General features: G+C 46.5%; 1 protein-coding gene across 1 annotated transcript in view; it reads left to right on the plus strand.

Moving 5' to 3' along the window:
- Positions 1-21047, plus strand: part of FANCM (FA complementation group M) — a 337857-nt gene that overhangs the window by 199093 nt on the left and 117717 nt on the right. Inside the window, exon 9 of the mRNA XM_063947525.1 lies at positions 17676-17863. Within this exon, the coding sequence (XP_063803595.1) occupies positions 17676-17863 (188 nt within the window). The remainder of the gene's footprint in view (positions 1-17675; positions 17864-21047) is intronic.

The raw sequence follows: 21047 nt of genomic DNA on the forward strand, positions 1-21047 counted from the left end.
TTCAGTCAAAATTTTATACAAAATAATCGTGCATAGGAGACCACAAATAGGTTGAACTTGATGGACAATTGTCTTTTTTCAACCTTAGATACTATGTTACTATGTTAAATCTTTGTATGCAGCTGCAGGGGTGGCCCAGAGACCCACTATAGGATGTGGGTGGATTACTCGAGCCATTGCTAAATGGTCTGGTAATTTATTTGAGGGGTTAGACATCTTACCCCAAGAGGAAATTGTGTTACTCCTGCTGCACAAACAAGACTCTGCAAACTTTATTTTGGAAGCTATTAAAGAGATAGGTTTGCTTAATGAGATAGGTTTGCTTAATGTACGCACTACAGCTATGGCAGTGTCGGCACGCAGGAGATTATGGCTACTTCAGTGGACTGCTGACGCGGACTCCAAAAAAGGTGTGGAAGGCCTTATGTGGCGACAAACTCGACAAGTGGATCTCACGAGCTACTGCGGGTAAGTACACTTATCTACCTTCTGCAGCTCTGCCAGCTAGGAAGGCCTACTCAGGACCCAATTTACAGTCCTTTCAGACTGCCAAGTTTAGGGGCAAGGCCAGAGGTTCTTCTACGGCTGCCAGAGGTGCTAGAGGTAAACCACGCAAACCAGCGACTGCTGGTTCACAGGAACAGAGCTCAGGCACTGCTTCCTCAAAACTTTCCACATGACGGTTGACTGCGATGCCTGGGCCGCAATGTCAGAGGTGTCAAGAATTCTCTGGGCGGAAAAACAAGCCGTAGCATCATTGGCGTTCTTCATTCCAGGAGTAGACAACTGGGAAGCAGACTTCCTCAGCAGACACGACCTGCACCCGGGGGAATGGGGCCTCCATCCAGAGGTGTTCCAGTGGCTTACACATCGGTGGGGGTATCCACAAATCGACATGTTGGCCTCTCTACTCAACAAGAAGCTCAAGCAGTATTGTTCCATGTAGAGGCACCCACAAGCTGTAGCGGTCGACGTCCTGACAACTCTGTGGGTTTACAACAGACAGAGAGGAGGGGGGTGCAAATCCCCACCCCTAAATTCCCTTCCGCACACTGAAAATTACCTGTAACCATCCCTGAACCTATCTGGTAATAAAATTCAGAGAATTAGTCACAAATGTTTGCAAACACATGTTTAGCTGCTGGCCACATCAAGGCTTCTCCGATACAGCAGTCCTAACCTACATAATAGCAGTGCCCACATAGGGCCATGTAATTTGTCACAGTAGGCCTCATGATAAAGGCTATTACTAAAACACTTCCAGACAGAGAGCTAACTTACCCAGGAGCCACCCCCAGGATCTCCCATTGGCACTACAAGGAACAGCATGCCTTCCAAATGCTGCTCCCATTCAATGCCTCTTGCACACAAGCAGACAAACAATTTGGCAGTTGCTCAATCATACCTGGAGATAATTATATATCAGGTGCTGGAAGGGGGAGGGGTCACAGACAAACAACAGACAGAGAGGAGGGGGTGCAAATCCCCACCCCTAAATTCCCTTCCGCACACTGAAAATTACCTGTAACCATCCCTGAACCTATCTGGTAATAAAATTCAGAGAATTAGTTACAAATGTTTGCAAACACATGTTTAGCTGCTGGCCACGTCACGGCTTCTCCGATACAGCAGTCCTAACCTACATAATAGCAGTGCCCACATAGGGCCATGTAATTTGTCACAGTAGGCCTCATGATAAAGGCTATTACTAAAACACTTCCATACAGAGAGCTAACTTACCCAGGAGCCACCCCCAGGATCTCCCATTGGCACTACAAGGAACAGCATGCCTTCCAAATGCTGCTCCCATTCAATGCCTCTTGAATGGGAGCAGCATTTGGAAGGCATGCTGTTCCTTGTAGTGCCAATGGGAGATTCTGGGGGTGGCTCCTGGGTAAGTTAGCTCTCTGTCTGGAAGTGTTTTAGTAATAGCCTTTATCATAAGGCCTACTGTGACAAATTACATGGCCCTATGTGGGCACTGCTATTATGTAGGTTAGGACTGCTGTATCGGAGAAGCCGTGACGTGGCCAGCAGCTAAACATGTGTTTGCAAACATTTGTGACTAATTCTCTGAATTTTATTACCAGATAGGTTCAGGGATGGTTACAGGTAATTTTCAGTGTGCGGAAGGGAATTTAGGGGTGGGGATTTGCACCCCCCTCCTCTCTGTCTGTTGTTTGTCTGTGACCCCTCCCCCTTCCAGCACCTGATATATAATTATCTCCAGGTATGATTGAGCAACTGACAAATTGTTTGTCAACTCTGTGGGTTTACCAGCTTTACCAGCATTCCTCTGCTCTCAAGAGTTCTCAAAAGAATAAAAAGGGAAATAATTCAAGCAATTCTCAATGCTCCGGACTGGCCGAGAAGGGCCTGGTATGCGGATCTTCTCGAGATGCTAATCGAAAATCCGTGGCCTCTTCGGGAGGAGTCTTCTGCAACAGGGCCTGTTGATCTATCAAGACTTACAACGGCTACGTTTGACGGCATGGAAGTTGAACAGCCGATTTCTAACCAGGAGAGGGATTCCTGACAAGGTTATCCTGACTATGGTCCAAGCCAGGATGGGGGTAACGTCAAAGCATTACCGTTGTATCTGGAAGAAATATGTCTCTTGGTGAGAGAGCAGACATTATTCCATGGTGGAATATCATCTGGGACGTTTCCTGCTTTTTCTGCAGCCGGGAGTTGACGTCGGCCTAGGCTCCATAAAAGTTCAGATTTCGGCCTTGTCTCTTTTCTTTTAGAAACAATTGGCTTCTCTCCCTGAGGTCCAGACATTCTTGAAAGGTGTTCTGCACTTCCAACCTCCCTTTGTGCCTCTCACGGCACCTTGGGATCTCAATTTGGTTCTGACATATTTCTCCAATCTGACTGGTTTGAACCATTACAGGAGGTAGATGTAAATTATCTTACGTGGAAGACCATCACACTGTTGGCCTTGGCTTCGGCAAAGCGCGTGTCGGAGTTGGGGGCGTTGTCTCACAAGAGCCCCTACTTGATTTTTCATGAGGACAGAGATGAACTTAGTGTTGAAATATGGACAACAGACTATGGTTTCGTTTATATGCATGTAGTTACCGTACAGGGGCAGCAGATGGCGCTGTATAGTTACAGAGATGTAGTGTTTGTCTGTTGCATATGTTATGTACTTGTTTTGTTTTACCTCACATGTGTTATTCTAGAAGAGTCTCTGAGGGAGAAAGACATAAGCTGATGATACTGAAACCTGTTGTATTGATCCTGCTATTTCAGTACTATATAAAGGAGATATACATCTCAAGTCTCGTTCTGTCTGTATACAAGGTAACTCCTGAGGTAATACTTTATCTAAGGCTCCCCACTGCACACCTATGGTATCGATCCATCGCACTATACCAACAGGTTATGGGCCCAGACTGGAGTCTGTATAAGATAAAGTTTTCAGGAGTGCATCCTAAGCAGCATCCAGATCACGAGTCGCACTGCAAGTCCCAGCAGGCGCAGACAGCAGACTGTGTAACGCACAAGAAACAACCCAGGAGAACCTTGGAAAGAAAACTGTGAGTAAAACAAGTTTAATACCACAGAAGAATAGAGAGATCTATACAAGGAAGGGTTATGGCAAATTACACAGATCTCAGACTAGCTGCAAGCAAGCTTTCTAATGAGAACTATCAAACATGGAAGTTTAAAGTAGAAATGCTATTAACCAGAGATGATTTATGGGATGTTATAAATGCAGACAGACCTGAAGGAGAGGATCAGCAGTGGATTAAGAAGGACAGACAGGCAAGAGCCACTATAAGTTTACTAGTGGAAGATGAACAGCTTATACACATCAGACAAGAGAGTACAGCTAAAGGCATGTGGTGTGCTTTGCAGAGAGTGCATGAAGGAGCAAGTTTGAACAGCAAACTATTCCTATTAAGAAAATTATATCAAATGAGATTTAATAAAGGCAAGACAATGCAAGAACACATCAGTGCACTACTAGAGATAACCATACAGCTCAGGTCAATGGGAGAAGAAATCAAAAGCAACCACATAGCAGCCATCCTCCTTTGCAGTTTACCAGATACATACAGTGCACTAATAAACGCACTAGAAATGAGACCTGAAGCAGAAATCACACCAGACTTTGTGAAGAACAGGCTCATAGAGGAGTATCAACGCAGAAAGGAGCTTACAGAGTGCAATACTGAAAGTGACACAGAGAAAGCACTTAAAATGGCGGACACTAAGCCACACACCAGGGAAACAAGAGCATGTTTCAGATGCAAGAAAGTGGGTCACCTGAAAAGAGATTGCACCATATGGAAGACAGAGCAGCACAAACCACCAGAAAGATTACACAAACAAAGAGCCAAAGCCACACTTACAGATACAGGAGCACACAAGTGGAATGGAACATTTAAAGCGACAGTAAACCAATTATCAGAAAAGTGGTATGTAGACTCAGGAGCGACTAGTCACATGACAAATAACAAGGACTTCTTTACTGAACTTGATTTGAACCATAAAGAAACAATCTACCTAGCAGATGGAACAAATATCATTGCAGAAGGGAAAGGGAATGGTAAATTCCTATGCTCCAAGGGTAATGGCAGCTATACAGAAATACCCGTAACAGATGTGCTATATGTTCCCAAGCTTGAGGGAGCACTGCTATCAGTAAAGAATCTAGTAGAAAAAGGACTTACTGTAAAGTTTCAGAATAATAAGTGTTTTATCCAAAACGGAAGAGAAACACTAGCTACAGCCAGAATAAAAGAACATTTATACTGTCTGGATATCGCAGCACAGCAGGCAAAGCTGAGTACACAGAAACACGCTGACTGTATTCATAAGTGGCATAGAAGATTAGGACACAGACACCCAGATTGCATAAAGGAAATGCAGAAGAGAGACCTAGCCAGGGATCTCAAAGTGTCAGACTGTTCAGAAATGATGAAGTGTCAATGCTGCATAAAAGCGAAAGCGACAAGGATAACAATTCCTAAGAAAAGTGAAAACAGAGCTTCCAGACCACTAGACCTGGTACATAGTGATGTATGCGGACCCATGAAAACGCGAACCGTAGGAGACAAAAGGTATATACTGACATTCATTGACGACTACTCCAGGTTCACAGTCACTTATCTAATAAAAAGTAAAGATGAAGTCTTTGAAAAGCTGCAAGACTACGTGAACATGACCAGAAACAGGTTCAAGAGGAATATGCTAACTCTACGCAGCGACAATGGAGGCGAGTTCACAGGACAGAAAATAGAACGGTACTTAAGAGGACTCGGTATTGAGCATCAGAAGACAGTACCATATACACCAGAGCAAAATGGCGTATCTGAGAGGAAAAACAGATCACTAACAGAAATGATAAGGTGCATGCTTACAGATTCAGGACTACCTGATAAATATTGGGGTGAAGCAGCAGCAACAGCCACCTATCTTCAAAACAGACTACTTTCCAAAGCAGTAAGGAAGACACCATATGAGCTGTGGCACGGTAAGAAACCCAGCTTAAAGCACATTAGAGTTTTTGGATGCAGAGCCTTCGTTTACATTCCTGCTGAAAAACGAAGCAAGTTGCAGAACCGAGCAGAAGAGGGAGTTCTAGTCGGTTATAGTGAACATTCAAAAGGCTACAGAATCTTAAATCCAAGAACTGGAAAAGTAGTTATAAGCAACAGTGTGACATTCATAGAAGAAACACGAGATGATGTCATAACTCCAGTAGACTCTACTGAAGAAGAAGAAAGCACCAAATCCAAAGAAACAGATGATGTAGAGATCACTCAAGAAGTTGAAGTACAACACAAGACAAATACCAGCGACACTCATGAGAGTGCATCCGAGGGGGTGAGACGCTCTTCAAGAGAAAACAAGGGAAAAGCACCTACACGTTTATCTTACAAAGCAAAAGCCATTAACATACAAGAACCTGCATCATGGGAAGAAATTGCAAATTTTTCTGAAAGAGAAGCACAGAAATGGCTAGGAGCCGCAAAAGAAGAAATGGAATCAATGGAAGACAATCAGACATGGACATTGACCAGACTACCATTAGACAAAAAGGCCATAGGATGTAAATGGACTTTTAAGGTCAAGTATGATTCTGAAGGAAAAATAGAAAGATACAAGGCAAGACTGGTTGCTAAAGGATATTCACAGAAATTTGGAGAAGATTATGATGAAACGTTTGCTCCAGTTGTGAAGCACACTACCATTAGAACCTTACTCCTAACAGCAGCCATAAAGGGTATGAAAGTGAAACATTTCGATGTAAAGACGGCTTTCCTACATGGTGAACTAAAGGAAGATATATACATGGAACAACCACCAGGCTTCGTGAATTCTCAGAACCCAGATCATGTATGTAAACTGAACAAGAGTATATATGGTCTTAAACAAGCAGCAAGAGCATGGAATACAAAGATAAATGGAGTTCTGACAGAAAAGGGATTCATCAGAAGCAAAGCAGACCCATGTCTCTATACAAAGTTGATAGAGGGAAGATGGTTCTATATATTAATTTACGTGGACGATTTGCTAGTTTGTTTCGAACAAGAAGGGGACGAAGTTGAATTGCTACAAGAACTAAACAGTCAGTTTGAAACAAAAGACCTCGGCTACATAACGCATTACTTGGGAATGCAAATCTCAAGAGAAGGTGATGGAACATTCACACTAAGTCAAGAAGTGGTATGGTTAATGCAACTACTATCAGACCTAGGAATGCCTCAAGAAGAACCTATCAAGATATATGAGGATAATCAAGGATGCATTGCATTAGCGCAAACAGAAAGAGTGAACCCAAGAACCAAGCACATTGATGTCAAGCATCACTTCCTGAGGGATCTACAGGAACAAGGTCTTATAGAGTTGAACTATTGCCCAACAGAAGATATGACAGCTGATATCATGACTAAGCCTCTTACCAGAGAGAGACATTGGAGACTTACGTCAAAGATGGGTCTAACTGAAGAAACCCAGTCTGTTGAGAAGGGGTGTTGAAATATGGACAACAGACTATGGTTTCGTTTATATGCATGTAGTTACCGTACAGGGGCAGCAGATGGCGCTGTATAGTTACAGAGATGTAGTGTTTGTCTGTTGCATATGTTATGTACTTGTTTTGTTTTACCTCACATGTGTTATTCTAGAAGAGTCTCTGAGGGAGAAAGACATAAGCTGATGATACTGAAACCTGTTGTATTGATCCTGCTATTTCAGTACTATATAAAGGAGATATACATCTCAAGTCTCGTTCTGTCTGTATACAAGGTAACTCCTGAGGTAATACTTTATCTAAGGCTCCCCACTGCACACCTATGGTATCGATCCATCGCACTATACCAACACTTAGGACTCGTCAGCAATTCCTTCCTAAGGTGGTGTCAGCTTTTCACATCAACCAGCCAATTGTGGTCCAGTTGTTACTGACACCTCTGCTACTTCAAAGTCCTTGGACGTTGTAAGGGCTTTGAAGGTTTATGTAAAGCGAACTGCTCGTCACAGGAAATAGGACTTGCTGTTCGTTCTGTATGATGCTAACAAGATTGGGTCCTGCTTCAAAGCAGTCAATTGCTCGCTGGATTAGGCTCACTAACCAGCATGCTTATTCCACGGTAGGCTTGCCGATTCCGAAATCTGTAAAGGCTCACTCTGCTAGGACGGTGGGTTCCTCTTGGGCGGCTACCCGGTTTGTCTCGGCATTACAGCTCTGCCGAGCAGCTACTTGGTCGGGTTCGAACACATTTGCCAAGTTTTACAAGTTTGATACCTTGGCCTCTGAAGACCTTCAGTTTGGTCAGTTAGTTCTGCAGGAACCTCAGCACTCTCTCACCCGGTTTGGGAGCTTTGGTACTTCCCTATGGTACTAAATGTATTCCCAGTATCCCCTAGGACTTAAGAGAAAATAGGATTTTAATTACCTACCGGTAAATCCTTTTCTCGTAGTCCGTAGAGGATACTGGGCGCCTGCCCGGTGCCTCGTTCTTCCTGCATGGTTGCTTGTTTAACTACTGTTGTTTGGTTCAGCTGTTGCTGTTTTTTTTCTAAGTTTGGTTAGCATGTCTTTCCTCTTGTTCTGGTTGTGCTGTTTCGTAATCTCACCACTTTCCTTATCTATATCCTTCTCTCAAAGTATATCCATCTCCTTGGGCACAGTTTCCTAGACTGAGTCTGGTAGGAGGGGCATAGAGGGAGGAGCCAGCACACGTTATCAAACTTCTATAGGGCCCATGGCTTCAAGTGGACCCTTCTATACCTCATGGTACTAAATGGATTCTCAGTATCCCCTACGGACTACGAGAAAAGGATTTACCGGGTAGGTAATTTAAAATCCTTTTTTTTTTTTTTTTTTTTTTGAAGTGTACCATCTCTCTTCTTTATCTATTCTTCTCCAGATGTCCACCATATGGCTTTCCATGGTCTCCCAACAGTTCTTCCCTTCCCATTAATATGTAATCCTTCCGGACAGGACCATACTCCCTCTTCTTACCTAGCACATTCTGTCACCTGTGCTCTGCTTGCTCGCCCCCCTTCAGCGACTCTGGTTGCACATAAATTGGGTACATCTGACGTGAATATTGCTAGCTTCGGAGAGTTGCCCAACCCGTTCCCCGGTCATCTGTACTACTCAGTCTGATGTGATAATTGGAATTCATGCTTTGACATCATGATGTGTATTGTGTTTAAGATCTAATACCCTGCGAACATGAAATGTATTTGTATGTTTACTCTGGCGCTGCGTACATTGTGTGGCGACATATAAATAAAAGATAATAAATTATTACCATGTTCTATATGCGTTACCTTCCATTTTTCAACACTGAGCTTCCTCCGTCGTTTGTCTGACTTGTCAGTAATCTGATTCGTTCTGTTATGACTTTATCCTCCTCTGTGTTATTAGCCTTAAGGTCCATACACACTTAACGATATAATGAGCGACGTCGCTCATTTTCCCCCTCCTTGAGCGACGTCGCTCATTATATCGTTAAGTGTGTATGCCGCCAGCGACGACCGATGCGCGGCCCCGCGGGTCGGCAACGATCGTCGCTGTCGGTAGGGCATGCATGAAGGATGTGGACTGTCGTCCACGACCTTCATGCAGGGCTGGCGGGGGCGTGACGTCACTGAGCGATATGAGCGGTCATATCGCTCAGTGCGTACAGGCGGCCGCCGACCGGCCAGCCAGGGAGGGGGAGACGTTAGACGATGTCGCTCACAGAGCGACATCGTCAAGTGTGTATGGGCCTTTAGAAAGCTTGCATAACATCTGCATATCGTCATCTAACCCCTACACTTTACACGGAATGGTTAATGTCACAGTGGAAATGACTACAGTAGGTACAGTAACAGGACACACAGAATAGCTCCCATATCGTATTAAAAAGTAACAAAAGAATTGTACTGTATAGAAACAAACTTACTGCATACAATCATGTATGTTGTCACAGATGTCATCCTCCAACCTCAAATCTTCACAAGATCCACAGATCCTATAACCAAATGAGCAGGACTCCCATCGTGTAATTGTTCTCAATCAGTTAATTTAAACATGATTAAAAACTGCTGACATGTAAATAAAACCACTAGCACTTGCCTATAATATTCTGAAGGTAGAAGCACCAGTGGTCTCTGCTGGAGTCCAGCTGGGTAATAACTTGGGGATCCAGTCATTGGAAACATTCTCCGAGCAGCAGCATACAACCCCCAAGTAGGACAAACATTGTGCCAGAGGTCATCCTATGCGTTTCGTCCAGTAGACTTTGTCATGTATTTGGCCCCCACCAGACTACTCTCATTTATACACAGTCAATCAATTATTACCATACAAGAAATGTCCACATACATCTTTGCTATATCCCGCCATGTATGGCACGGTTTTCCATGCCATAGACTCAGAGATTTAGCCATGCCCTGTGATTTCTCTGACGTCCTAAGTGGATGCTGGGACTCCGTAAGGACCATGGGGAATAGCGGCTCCGCAGGAGACTGGGCACAACTAAAGAAAGCTTTAGGACTACCTGGTGTGCACTGGCTCCTCCCACTATGACCCTCCTCCAGACCTCAGTTAGAATCTTGTGCCCGGCTGAGCTGGATGCACACTAGGGGCTCTCCTGAGCTCCTAGAGAGAAAGTATATTTTAGGTTTTTTATTTTACAGTGAGATCTCCTGGCAACAGACTCACTGCAGCGAGGGACTAAGGGGAGAAGAAGCGTACCTGCCTAACTGGTGGTAGCTTGGGCTTCTTAGGCTACTGGACACCATTAGCTCCAGAGGGATCGAACACAGGACCCGACCTCGATCGTTCGGTCCCGGAGCCGCACCGCCGGCCCCCTTACAGAGCCAGAAGCAAGAAGTGTTCCGGAAAATCGGCGGCAGAAGACTTCTGTCTTCAACAAGGTAGCGCACAGCACTGCAGCTGTGTGCCATTGCTCCTCATGCACACCTCACACTCCGGTCACTGATGGGTGCAGGGCGCTGGAGAGGGGCGCCCTGAGGGCAATATAATACACCTTGGCTGGCAAATCTACACCATATATAGTCAGGAAGGCTATATAGGTGTAAAAATACCCCTGCCAGAATTCCAGAAAAAGCGGGAGAAGTCCGCCGGAAAAGGGGCGGGGCCATCTCCCTCAGCACACTGGTGCCATTTTTTCTTCACAGTGCAGCTGGAAGACAGCTCCCCAGGCTCTCCCCTGTAGTGTTCAGGCTCAAAGGGTTAAAAAGAGAGGGGGGGCACTAAATTTAGGCGCAATATGTGTATACAAGCAGCTATTGGGGGGAAAAATCACTCAGTTATAGTGTTAATCCCTGCATTATATAGCGCTCTGGTGTGTGCTGGCATACTCTCTCTCTGTCTCCCCAAAGGACTTTGTGGGGTCCTGTCCTCAGTCAGAGCATTCCCTGTGTGTGTGCGGTGTGTCGGTACGGCTGTGTCGACATGTTGGATGAGGAAGGTTACGTGGAGGCAGAGCAGAGGCCGATAAATGGGATGTCGCCCCCTGTGGGGCCGACATCAGAGTGGATGGATGGGTGGAAGGTATTAACCGACAATGTCAACTCCTTACATAAAAGGCTGGATGACGTAACAGCTGTGGGACAGCCGGCTTCTCAGCCCGCGCCTGCCCAGGCGTCTCAAAGGCCATCAGGGGCTCAAAAAACGTCCGTTACCTCAGATGGCAGACACAGATGTCGACGCGGAGTCTGACTCCAGTGTCGACGAGATTGAGACATATACACAATCCACTAGGAACATCTGTTGCATGATCTCGGCAATGAAAAATGTGTTACACATTTCTAACATGAACCCAAGTACCACATAAAAGGGGTTTTATGTTTGGGGAGAAAAAGCAGCCAGTGTTTTGTTCCCCCATCAGATGAGTGAATGAAGTGTGTAAAGAAGCGTGGGTTCCCCCGATAAGAAACTGGTAATTTCTAAAAAGTTTCTGATGGCGTACCCTTTCCCGCCAGGGGATAGGTCACGTTGGGAGATATCCCTTAGGGTGGATAAGGCGCTCACACGTTTGTCAAAAAAGGTGGCACTGCCGTCTTAGGATACGGCCACTTTGAAGGAGCCTGCTGATAAAACGCAGGAGGCTATCCTGAAGTCTGTATATACACACTCAGGTACTATACTGAGACCTGCAATTGCCTCAGCATGAATAGTGCTGCTGCAGCGTGGTCTGATACCCTGTCAATATTAATACCCTAGACAGAGATAATATTTTGCTAACATAGAGCATTTTAAAGACGTCGTCTTATATATGAGGGATGCACAGAGGGATATTTGCCGGCTGGCATCCAGAATTAAGGCAATGTCCATTCTGCCAGGAGGGTATTAGAGACCCGGCAGTGGACAGGTGATGCTGACGTTAAAAGGCACATGGAGATTCTGCCTTATAAGGGTGAGGAATTGTTTGGAGATGGTCTCTGGGACCTCGTATCCACAGCAACAGCTGGGAAGAAAAAATTTTACCTCAGGTTTCCTCACAGCCTAAGAAAGCACAGTATTTTCAGGTACAGTCCTTTCGGCTTCAGAAAAGCAAGCGGGTCAAAGGCGCTTCCTTTCTGCACAGAGATAAGGGAAGAAGGAAAAAGCTGCACCAGACAGCCAGTTCCCAGGATCAAAAATCTTCCCCCGCTTCCTCTGAGTCCACCGCATGATGCTGGGGCTCCACAGGTGGAGACAGGTGCGGTGGGGGCGCGTCTCGGGAACTTCAGGAACCAGTGGGCTTGCCCACAGGTGGATCCCTAGGTTCTGCAAGTAGTATCGCAGGGATACAAGCTGGAGTTCGAGGCGACTCCCCCTCGCCGTTACCTCACATCAGCCTTGCCTGCTGCCCTCGGAGAAAGGGAGGTAGTACTGGCGGCAATTCACAAGCTGTACTTCCAGCAGGTGAAATCAAGGTACCCCTCCTTCAACAAGGCTGGGGTTACTATTCCAAAATGTTTGTGGTACCGAAACCAGACGGTTCGATGAGACCCATTCTAAAATTGAAATCCTTGAACACTTATATATGAAGGTTCAAGTTCAAAATGGAATCGCTCAGGGCGATTATTGCAAGCCTGGAGAATTTCATGGTATCACTGGACATCAAGGATGCTTACCTGCATGTCCCTATTTACCCTCCTCACCAGGAGTACCTCAAAATTGTGGTACAGGTTTGTCATTACCAATTCCAGACGTTGCCGTTGGTCTGTCCCCGGCACCGAGGGTATTTACCAAGGTAATGGCCGAAATAATTTTCCCGTACTTGGACGATCTCCTTATAACGGCGAGGTCCATGGAGCAGTTGTTCATCGGAATAGCACTATCTCGGGAAGTGCTACAACAGCACGGCTGGATTCTGAATATTCCAAAGTCGCAGCTGGTTCCTACAACGCGTCTACTGTTCCTGGGTATGGTTCTGGACACAGAACAAGAAAAAAGGGTTTCTCCCGGAGGAGAATTCCAAGGAGTTGTCGTCTCTAGACAGAGACCTCCTAATACAACTACAGGTGTCGGTGCATCAATGCACGCGAGCCCTGGGAAAGATGGTAGCTTCTTACGAAGAAATTCCATTCGGCAGGTTCCATGCAAGGATCTTCCAGTGGGATCTGTTGGACAAGTGGTCCGGGTCGCATCTTCAGATGCATCGGCGGATAACCCTGTCTCCAAGGGCCAGGGTGTCGCTGTTGTGGTGGCTGCAGAGTGCTCATCTTCTAGAGGGCCGCAGATTCGGCAGACAGGACTGGGTCCTGGTGACCACGGCTGCCAGCCTTCGAGGCTGGGGGGCAGTCACACAGGGAAGAAACTTCCAAGGACTATGGACAAGTCAGGAGACTTCCCTACACATAAATATTCTGGAACTAAGGGCCATTTACAATGCCCTAAGTCAGGCTAGACCCCTGCTTCAACACCGGTCGGTGCTGATCCAGTCAGACAACATCACGGCGGTCGCTCATGTAAACCGACAGTGCGGCACAAGAAGCAGGGTGGAGATGGCAGAAGCCACAAGGATTCTCCGATGGGCGGAAAATCATGTGTTAGCACTGTCAGCAGTGTTCATTCCCGGAGTGGACAACTGGGAAGCAGACTTTCTCAGCAGACACGACCTCCACCCGGGAGAGTGGGGACTTCATCCAGAAGTCTTCCAAATGATTGTACACCGTTGGGAAAGGCCACAGGTGGACATGATGGCGTCCCGCCTCAACAAAAAGCTAAAAAGATATTGCGCCAGGTCAAGGGACCCTCAGGCGATAGCTGTGGACGCTCTGGTAACACCGTGGGTGTACCAGTCGGTGTATGTGTTCCCTTCTCTGCCTCTCATACCCAGGGTAATGAGAATAATAAGAAGGAGAGGAGTAAGAACTATACTCATTGTTCCGGATTGGCCAAGAAGAGCTTGGTACCCAGAACTCCAAAAAAAATGATCTCAGAGGACCCATGGCCTCTGCCGCTCAGACAGGACCTGCTGCAGCAGGGGGCCTGTCTGTTCCAAGACGTACCGCGGCTGCGTTTGACGGCATGGCGGTTGAACGCCGGATCCTGAAGGAAAAGGGCATTCCGGAGGAAGTTATCCCTACGCTAATTAAAGCTAGGAAAGAAGTGAGCGCAAACCATTATCACCGCATATGGCGGAAATATGTTGCGTGCTGTGAGGCCAGGAAGGCCCCAACGGAGGAATTTCAGCTAGGTCGATTTCTGCACTTCCTACAGTCGTGGGTGACTATGGGCCTAAAATTGGGTTCCATTAAGGTCCAGATTTCGGCTCTATCGATTTTCTTCCAAAATAGAACTGGCTTCACTGCCTGAAGTTCAGACTTTTGTTAAGGGAGTGCTGCATAGTCAGCCCCGTTTGTGCCTCCAGTGGCACCGTGGGATCGCAACGTGGTGTTGGATTTCCTGAAGTCGCATTGGGTTGAGCCACTTAAATCCGTGGAGCTAAAATACCTCACGTGGAAAGTGGTCATGCTGTTGGCCTTGGCGTCGGCCAGGCGTGTATCAGAATTGGCGGCTTTATCATGCAAAAGCCCTTATCTGGTTGTTTTTTTTATATGGATAGGGCGGAATTGAGGACTCGTTCCCAATTCCTTCCTAAGGTGGTATCAGTGTTTCATGTGAACCAACCTATTGTGGTGCCTGCGGCTACTTGGGACTTGGAGGATTCCAAGTTACTGGACGTAGTCAGGGCCCTGAAAAATATATGTTTCCAGGACGGCTGGAGTCAGGAAAACTGACTCGCTATTTATCCGATATGCACCCAACAAGCTGGGTGCTCCTGCTTCTAAGCAGGCTATTGCTCGCTGGATCTGTAGCACGATTCAACTTGCACATTCTGCGGCTGGACTGCCGAACCCTAAATCTGTAAAAGCCCATTCCACGAGGAAAGGGGCTCTTCTTGGGCGGCTGCCCGAGGGGTCTCGGCTTTACAATTTTGCCGAGCTGTTACTTGGTCGGGTTCAAACACTTTTGCAAGAGTCTACAAGTTTGATACCCTGGCTGAGGAGGACCTAGAGTTTGCTCATTCGGTGCTGCAGAGTCATCCGCACTCTCCCGCCCGTTTGGGAGCTTTGGTATAATCCCCATGGTCCTTACGGAGTCCCAGCATCCACTTAGGACGTCAGAGAAAATAAAATTTTCCTCACCGGTAAATCTATTTCTCGTAGTCCGTAGTGGATGCTGGGCGCCCATCCCAAGTGCGGATTGTTTGCAATACTTGTATATAGTTATTGCCTAACTAAAGGGTTATTGTTGAGCCATCTGTTGAGAGGCTCAGTTATATTTCATACTGTTAACTGGGTATAGTATCACGAGTTATACGGTGTGATTGGTGTGGCTGGTATGAGTCTTACCCGGGATTCAAAATCCTTCCTTATTGTGTCAGCTCTTCCGGGCACAGTGTCCTAACTGAGGTCTGGAGGAGGGTCATAGTGGGAGGAGCCAGTGCACACCAGGTAGTCCTAAAGCTTTCTTTAGTTGTGCCCAGTCTCCTGCGGAGCCGCTATTCCCCGTGGTCCTTACGGAGTCCCAGCATCCACTACGGACTACGAGAAATAGATTTACCGGTGAGTAAAATCTTATTTTTTCTTAATTTGCTTCTTTAATATGTTACTTTATACATATTCTATTATGGCAAACAAAAATGTTAAAATCCATCCACTCGCTGCTCATGAAAAACTGCTTAGCCGTGTTTTGCATGTAGGGCCAAATTGATCAAAATAGCAATGATGTAAGTGGATACATCTGTACATGTGTTGAATCTTAATGCAGTCATTGTGCACATACACACCTTAAAGTTTGATCAGTGTTGGATATTACTGATGATATTGTCAGTGTTACAAGATCACATATTTATGTAACTTATTCAGTGCATCCTTAACAAAGGAATTTTAAGATACATAAAAAATTACTATTTCTCAATGACATATCAGACAATACATATAAAACAATCTTGTCTCTCACAGAATAATAAAAGCACATAGCCCTGATTATCTGTTTCGAATGCTCTGATTATATATCAGTGTGTCTTCTTTTCTTTTCTGACGTATTACGGCATATGATATATCTACTACAGATGTATTTCTTACAACTAGATAGTACATAAGCACCCTGCCCATTGGGATTCAGATCATAAAGTCTGAAGATAAATAGATCTCCAGGAGTCCCAAACCCTTCTTTTCAGCCACCGTCTGAATCCATGTTCAGGTTTTGCTGTCTTAGATCTTGGGTTAAATCCCCATTTAACTCGCCTGAGCTTTGTCAGTGACCAAGAGCACTGCATCCTGTCCAGCTCTACCCTGTGATCTATCAATCAATCCACAATACCTCAGTGGTTTCTTGGTAACCAATAACCCTCACCTATCCTCGGTATGCGGTTACATTGCCAGGAGGTCAGGATAGCGACGCCGGAATCCCATCCACTGACAATGCTGACAACCGGAATCCCGGCTAATGGGCTATTCCCACTCGTGGGTGTCCGTGGAACTCATAGAGTGGAAATAGAACCTGTGGCGATCGCAGCAAGCCACTGAGCCAGCAAGGGGCTTTGTTGCGCTCATCCCCCTACTGAAATTATGGCGGCCGGGATCCCGATGTTGGTATGCTGACCGCCGGGATCCCAGCCGCCTGCATATCATACTTAACACCTGTCCTTAATATGATTATCCTACTATATTCCTGGACTATGCACCCCTGTTTGGCCCTCATTACTGTCATTCTCCTGGTTGCTATAGGATGTACTGTGCTCCAGTAACGCTACTCCTGAACCGACAGCCTCAGTACCAGACAAATTTATTGGAGTGTGCCAGATCAGGATTAGCCTAGATGATGGTCTTCTCTCTATGCCTACCTCCATATCCTGAAGTCCCATGTTTCTTACTGGACCCCCATAAACTCATCTCTGTCTTCTCTATGCTAGTTATTTGTTTAGATCCATAATATTGGCTTTTCCAGGGGTAATGCACTCACATTCTGAGCAGCATCATTCATCATCTCACTGAATCATTCGTTATTAGGAAGCATGGATATGTCCGCTGATCTATAGTAAACTGAAAAGCGTTCCCTCTCCTTCTCTCTCCTCCCTGCTGGGGTTGAAAGCAAGTCATGAAAATTTGCAAAGAGGGCAGGAGTAGGAAGAATATCAGCATTCTCCGATCCTGTACCTAAAAAGTGGGTAGGCTCACAGGATCAGAGTAGTTGTGTGTGGGGGTGGGTGGGGGGGGGTGGACAGAAGGGCTCTGATGACAGGAATTATGGGCCTAATTCAGAGTTGATCGCAGCAGCAAATTTGTTAGCAGTTGGGCAAAACCGTGTGCACTGCAGGGGGGCAGATATAACATGTACAGAGAGAGATAGATTTGGGTGGGTTGTGTTCAAACTGAAATCTAAATTGCAGTGTAAAAATAAAGCAGCCAGTATTTACCCTTCACAGAAACAAAATAACCCACACAAATCTAACTCTCTCTGCAAATGTTATATCTGCCCCCCCTGCAGTGCACATGGTTTTGCCCAACTGCTAACAAATTTGTTGCTGTAATCAACTTGGAATTACCCCCTATGCTAGGAGGAGAAGAGAGTAGGGGAACAAGGCCCTGACCCTGAGGGCTTGGAGTGTTACCAGGAGGGTGACTTTGGGATCATAAATGAATGTAACCCGTTATTATCTTACTGGGATGATATTCAATGTCCTCCTCGTTTGCAGGTCAGAATACGTCCAGCGAAACACCCAAAGACACTCGAATCATGATATTCTCCTCATTCCGGGATAGCGTCCAGGAGATAGCAGAAATGCTCAACCAGCACCAGCCCACAGTTCGTGTTATGACCTTCATGGGTCATTCATCTACCGGGAAAGGGGTGAAAGGTTTCACTCAGAAGGAACAGCTTGAGGTGAGTGCTGGTCTGTACTCTCCTTTCAGGGACACTCTACTGGTGTTTCTCTTTGTCTATGCGGATAGCGACAGTCATGGCTGTACGGCAAATTCAACTGTCGTATTGAATTCATGTCTAACCGTTCACTAGTATATACCAAGGGAACTACAGTACATCCGGAAAGTATTCACAGCGCTTCACTTTTTCCAAATTTTGTTATGTTACAGCCTTATTTCAAACTGGAATAAATTCATTTTCTGCAGCAGGGTACATTGGTTTCCACAGGGAAACATCAGGGTGTAGAGTGGGTCTTGATTCAGAGGCACCAACAGGTAAAGCTTTAGCTGTCCCAGGATGCATAGGGGCCTCCTCCTTAACACCGGCTCCCAGGCACTGAGAGTTCAGATTGAGTTGGTACCCGCAGCAGCAGGTCACTGAACAGGGGGGCTGCGCTAAGCAGCCCTGTAAGCTTTTAAACAAAAGAAGACTCTTCACATTTCTGACGAGGCTGGTAGCGCTGTATGTCAGTGTGACATTCAGTGCTGCAGCTCCATCACCTCCTAAGCGGCGCCGCAGATTCCCGTTGGCCTGATTCCCGGGTACCTGCGGTGGAGGCGTCCCGACTTAGGCACAGTCGCAGTCTGCTCCCCTGGACCGCGTGGCTGCTACGGGGAGGTAAGAGGGTCTCCTAGGCGGAACCCACCATTAAATCGTGTTCCGTCCGCAGTCAGGGGAGACGGACTGCGGCGCTGGCATTGACACTGTTTCTGGGCAGGGACCCCACTAAACCACCAGGGCAATCGGAGCACATGTTAGGTGTATTAACACCTGTTTAATAAGGCTCCACAGTACATGGGGTGGAAATCCAGCATATGGGAGGCGGCGCTTGACCTGTAGCCCCTCCCCCAGCGCAGGGTGCCATCTCCTTGCAGATTTCCTGCCCTGGAGCTGCCTCACTCTCTCTCACTCCCTCACAGAGGCTCTGGGTGCCATCTTAACAGTATAGATGTAGCAGGTCTCCGGGATTGCAGGGCAAGGTCTTCTATGTAAAGCCGCCTTTGTACAGCGCTGAGACTTTACATTCACTTCCGTATCCTACATGTCTTAGAGACAGCGTTAGTTGAGAAAAGGTGTACAATGCAGAGTATATTGTATGAGTATTCTGCTATATCCTCCGGTCTGTGACAGCGCTGTGACATATACAGTATATACAAGTCCAGTGCAGCTTTATTGTCATAATTTCTGCATTGCATGTGACTGTGTGCCTGTAGCTGCTGTGTGGATTCATTTTCAGTGTTTCCCAGATATAATTGTCACTATATTCTGTACCCTGGGCTAGGTGCGTTTGGGTCTTACAATATAGTTATACACAATGTTTATCTATATATCAATATAAGTATATTTCCACTGTGTTACAGCCATATTATACCCTGTTTTATTCCACAGGTTTTTGCTTTTGTCTGGCTTAATTATCGTACTGTGTTAGCCCATTTGTTGCATATATAATGTCTAACAGAAAGGGCAATAAATCAGTGGAAGCTCCTGCATCATGCAGAGCATGCTCCAAGGATTTATCAGAGGGGGAACTGTTGTATGATGGTCTGTGTACTGCTTGTCATGCACCTCCTAGCCAGTCCGCAGCCCCTGCCATTAGTCAGGAGCCTCCAGGGGCAGCATTCACCACCCTGCTGGGTACTCTAGTGGAGCACCTTGCGCCCCCTATGGGACAGCCTGTGCCATTACCCACACAAATTGTACCCATGGTTAATCCGGTACATTTGCTTAGCCAACCTCAACAACTAAACCAGTCCCTGGTTACACAGAAATCCACCTCCCTGGTCCCTCTAAGTGGGCTACTTCCTCCTCACAGTCTACAAACCTCTCTGGTGTCTCATCTGAAGAGGAGGGGGAACATACGGTCCTGTCAGACACTGAATCCTGTGTTACTGATGAGGATTCTCCCTTACAAATTGATGTCACTGCCCTGGTGGTTGCTTTTAAGCATAGCCTTCAAATCACATATGAGGAGGATTCCACTGCTGTGGCAAAGAAAACTGATAAGTTTAAACAGTAGAAGGTGGTTAAAACTGTTTTACCTCATTCTGATCATTTAGTGGACGTCAGACGGGAACCCTGGTCTTATCCAGGGAAGAAATTCCCTATTCCTAAACTGACCTTGGCTCGCTACCCTCTCCCTGCAGAGTTGTGTAACAAATGGGAGACTACCACAAGTGGATTATCCTGTCACCGGCCAAGCGGTGTCATCCACTCTGCCTGTCACCACTGTCACCTCACTGAGGGAGCCGACAGATAAGCGTGTTCAAGGGTGCCTAAAATCTGTATATTCCCTTACAGGGGCTATTCATAGACCCACTATAGCTGCCTCTTGGGCTGCAAAAGGTATGCCAGACAATACCTGTCTCATATTACCACCGCCTCTTATTACATTCAAGAGGCGTCTTCTGAGGCGGGAGTATTGGCAACCAAGGCGTCAGCTACGTCTGTCCTGGTGCGCCGTATACTGGGGTTGAGGTCGTGGAAAGTGGACCTGGACTCCAAAAAGACTTTGATAGTCCTCCCCTTCACTGGGGATATTTTGTTTGGGGAAAACCTGCAGTACCAGTCAAAAGTTTGGACACACCCTCTCATTCAATGGTTTATATTTAATTATTTTCTACATTGTAGATTAATACTGAAGACATCAAAACTATGAAAGAACACACATGGAATTATGGGGCTCATTCTGAGTTGATCGCACGTAGCAACTTTTTGCTGCCCGTGCGATCAACTAGACGCCGCCAGGGATTGTTTTTTTGCATAGCAAGGCTGCGATCGCTTATGCAGCCCTGCAATGCAAAAATTTTTTGGGTATAACAAGACCAGGGTAAGACTTACTTACCCTGTGCGATGAATCCAGCGTGCCAGGTCCGGGAATTGAAGTCAGACATCCGCCCTCCAAACACCTCGACACGCCTGCGTTCGGATCTTCACGCCCAGAAAACGCTGAGTTGACGCCCCCGGAACACCTTCCTACTTTCAATCTTATTGCAGTCGCCGCTGTGACCGCTTTCTTCGCTAGCGGCGTCGCTGCCCGGCAACGGCCATCGCCGGACAACGACACACCTGCGCAATGCGGGCGCAGGGCATGTGCAGTTCTGACCCGATCGCACGGCTGCGACGAAGCGCAACGTGCGATCGGGTG

Source organism: Pseudophryne corroboree, chromosome 12 (genome assembly GCF_028390025.1).
Source record: "Pseudophryne corroboree isolate aPseCor3 chromosome 12, aPseCor3.hap2, whole genome shotgun sequence".
Classification (NCBI taxonomy): domain Eukaryota; kingdom Metazoa; phylum Chordata; class Amphibia; order Anura; family Myobatrachidae; genus Pseudophryne; species Pseudophryne corroboree.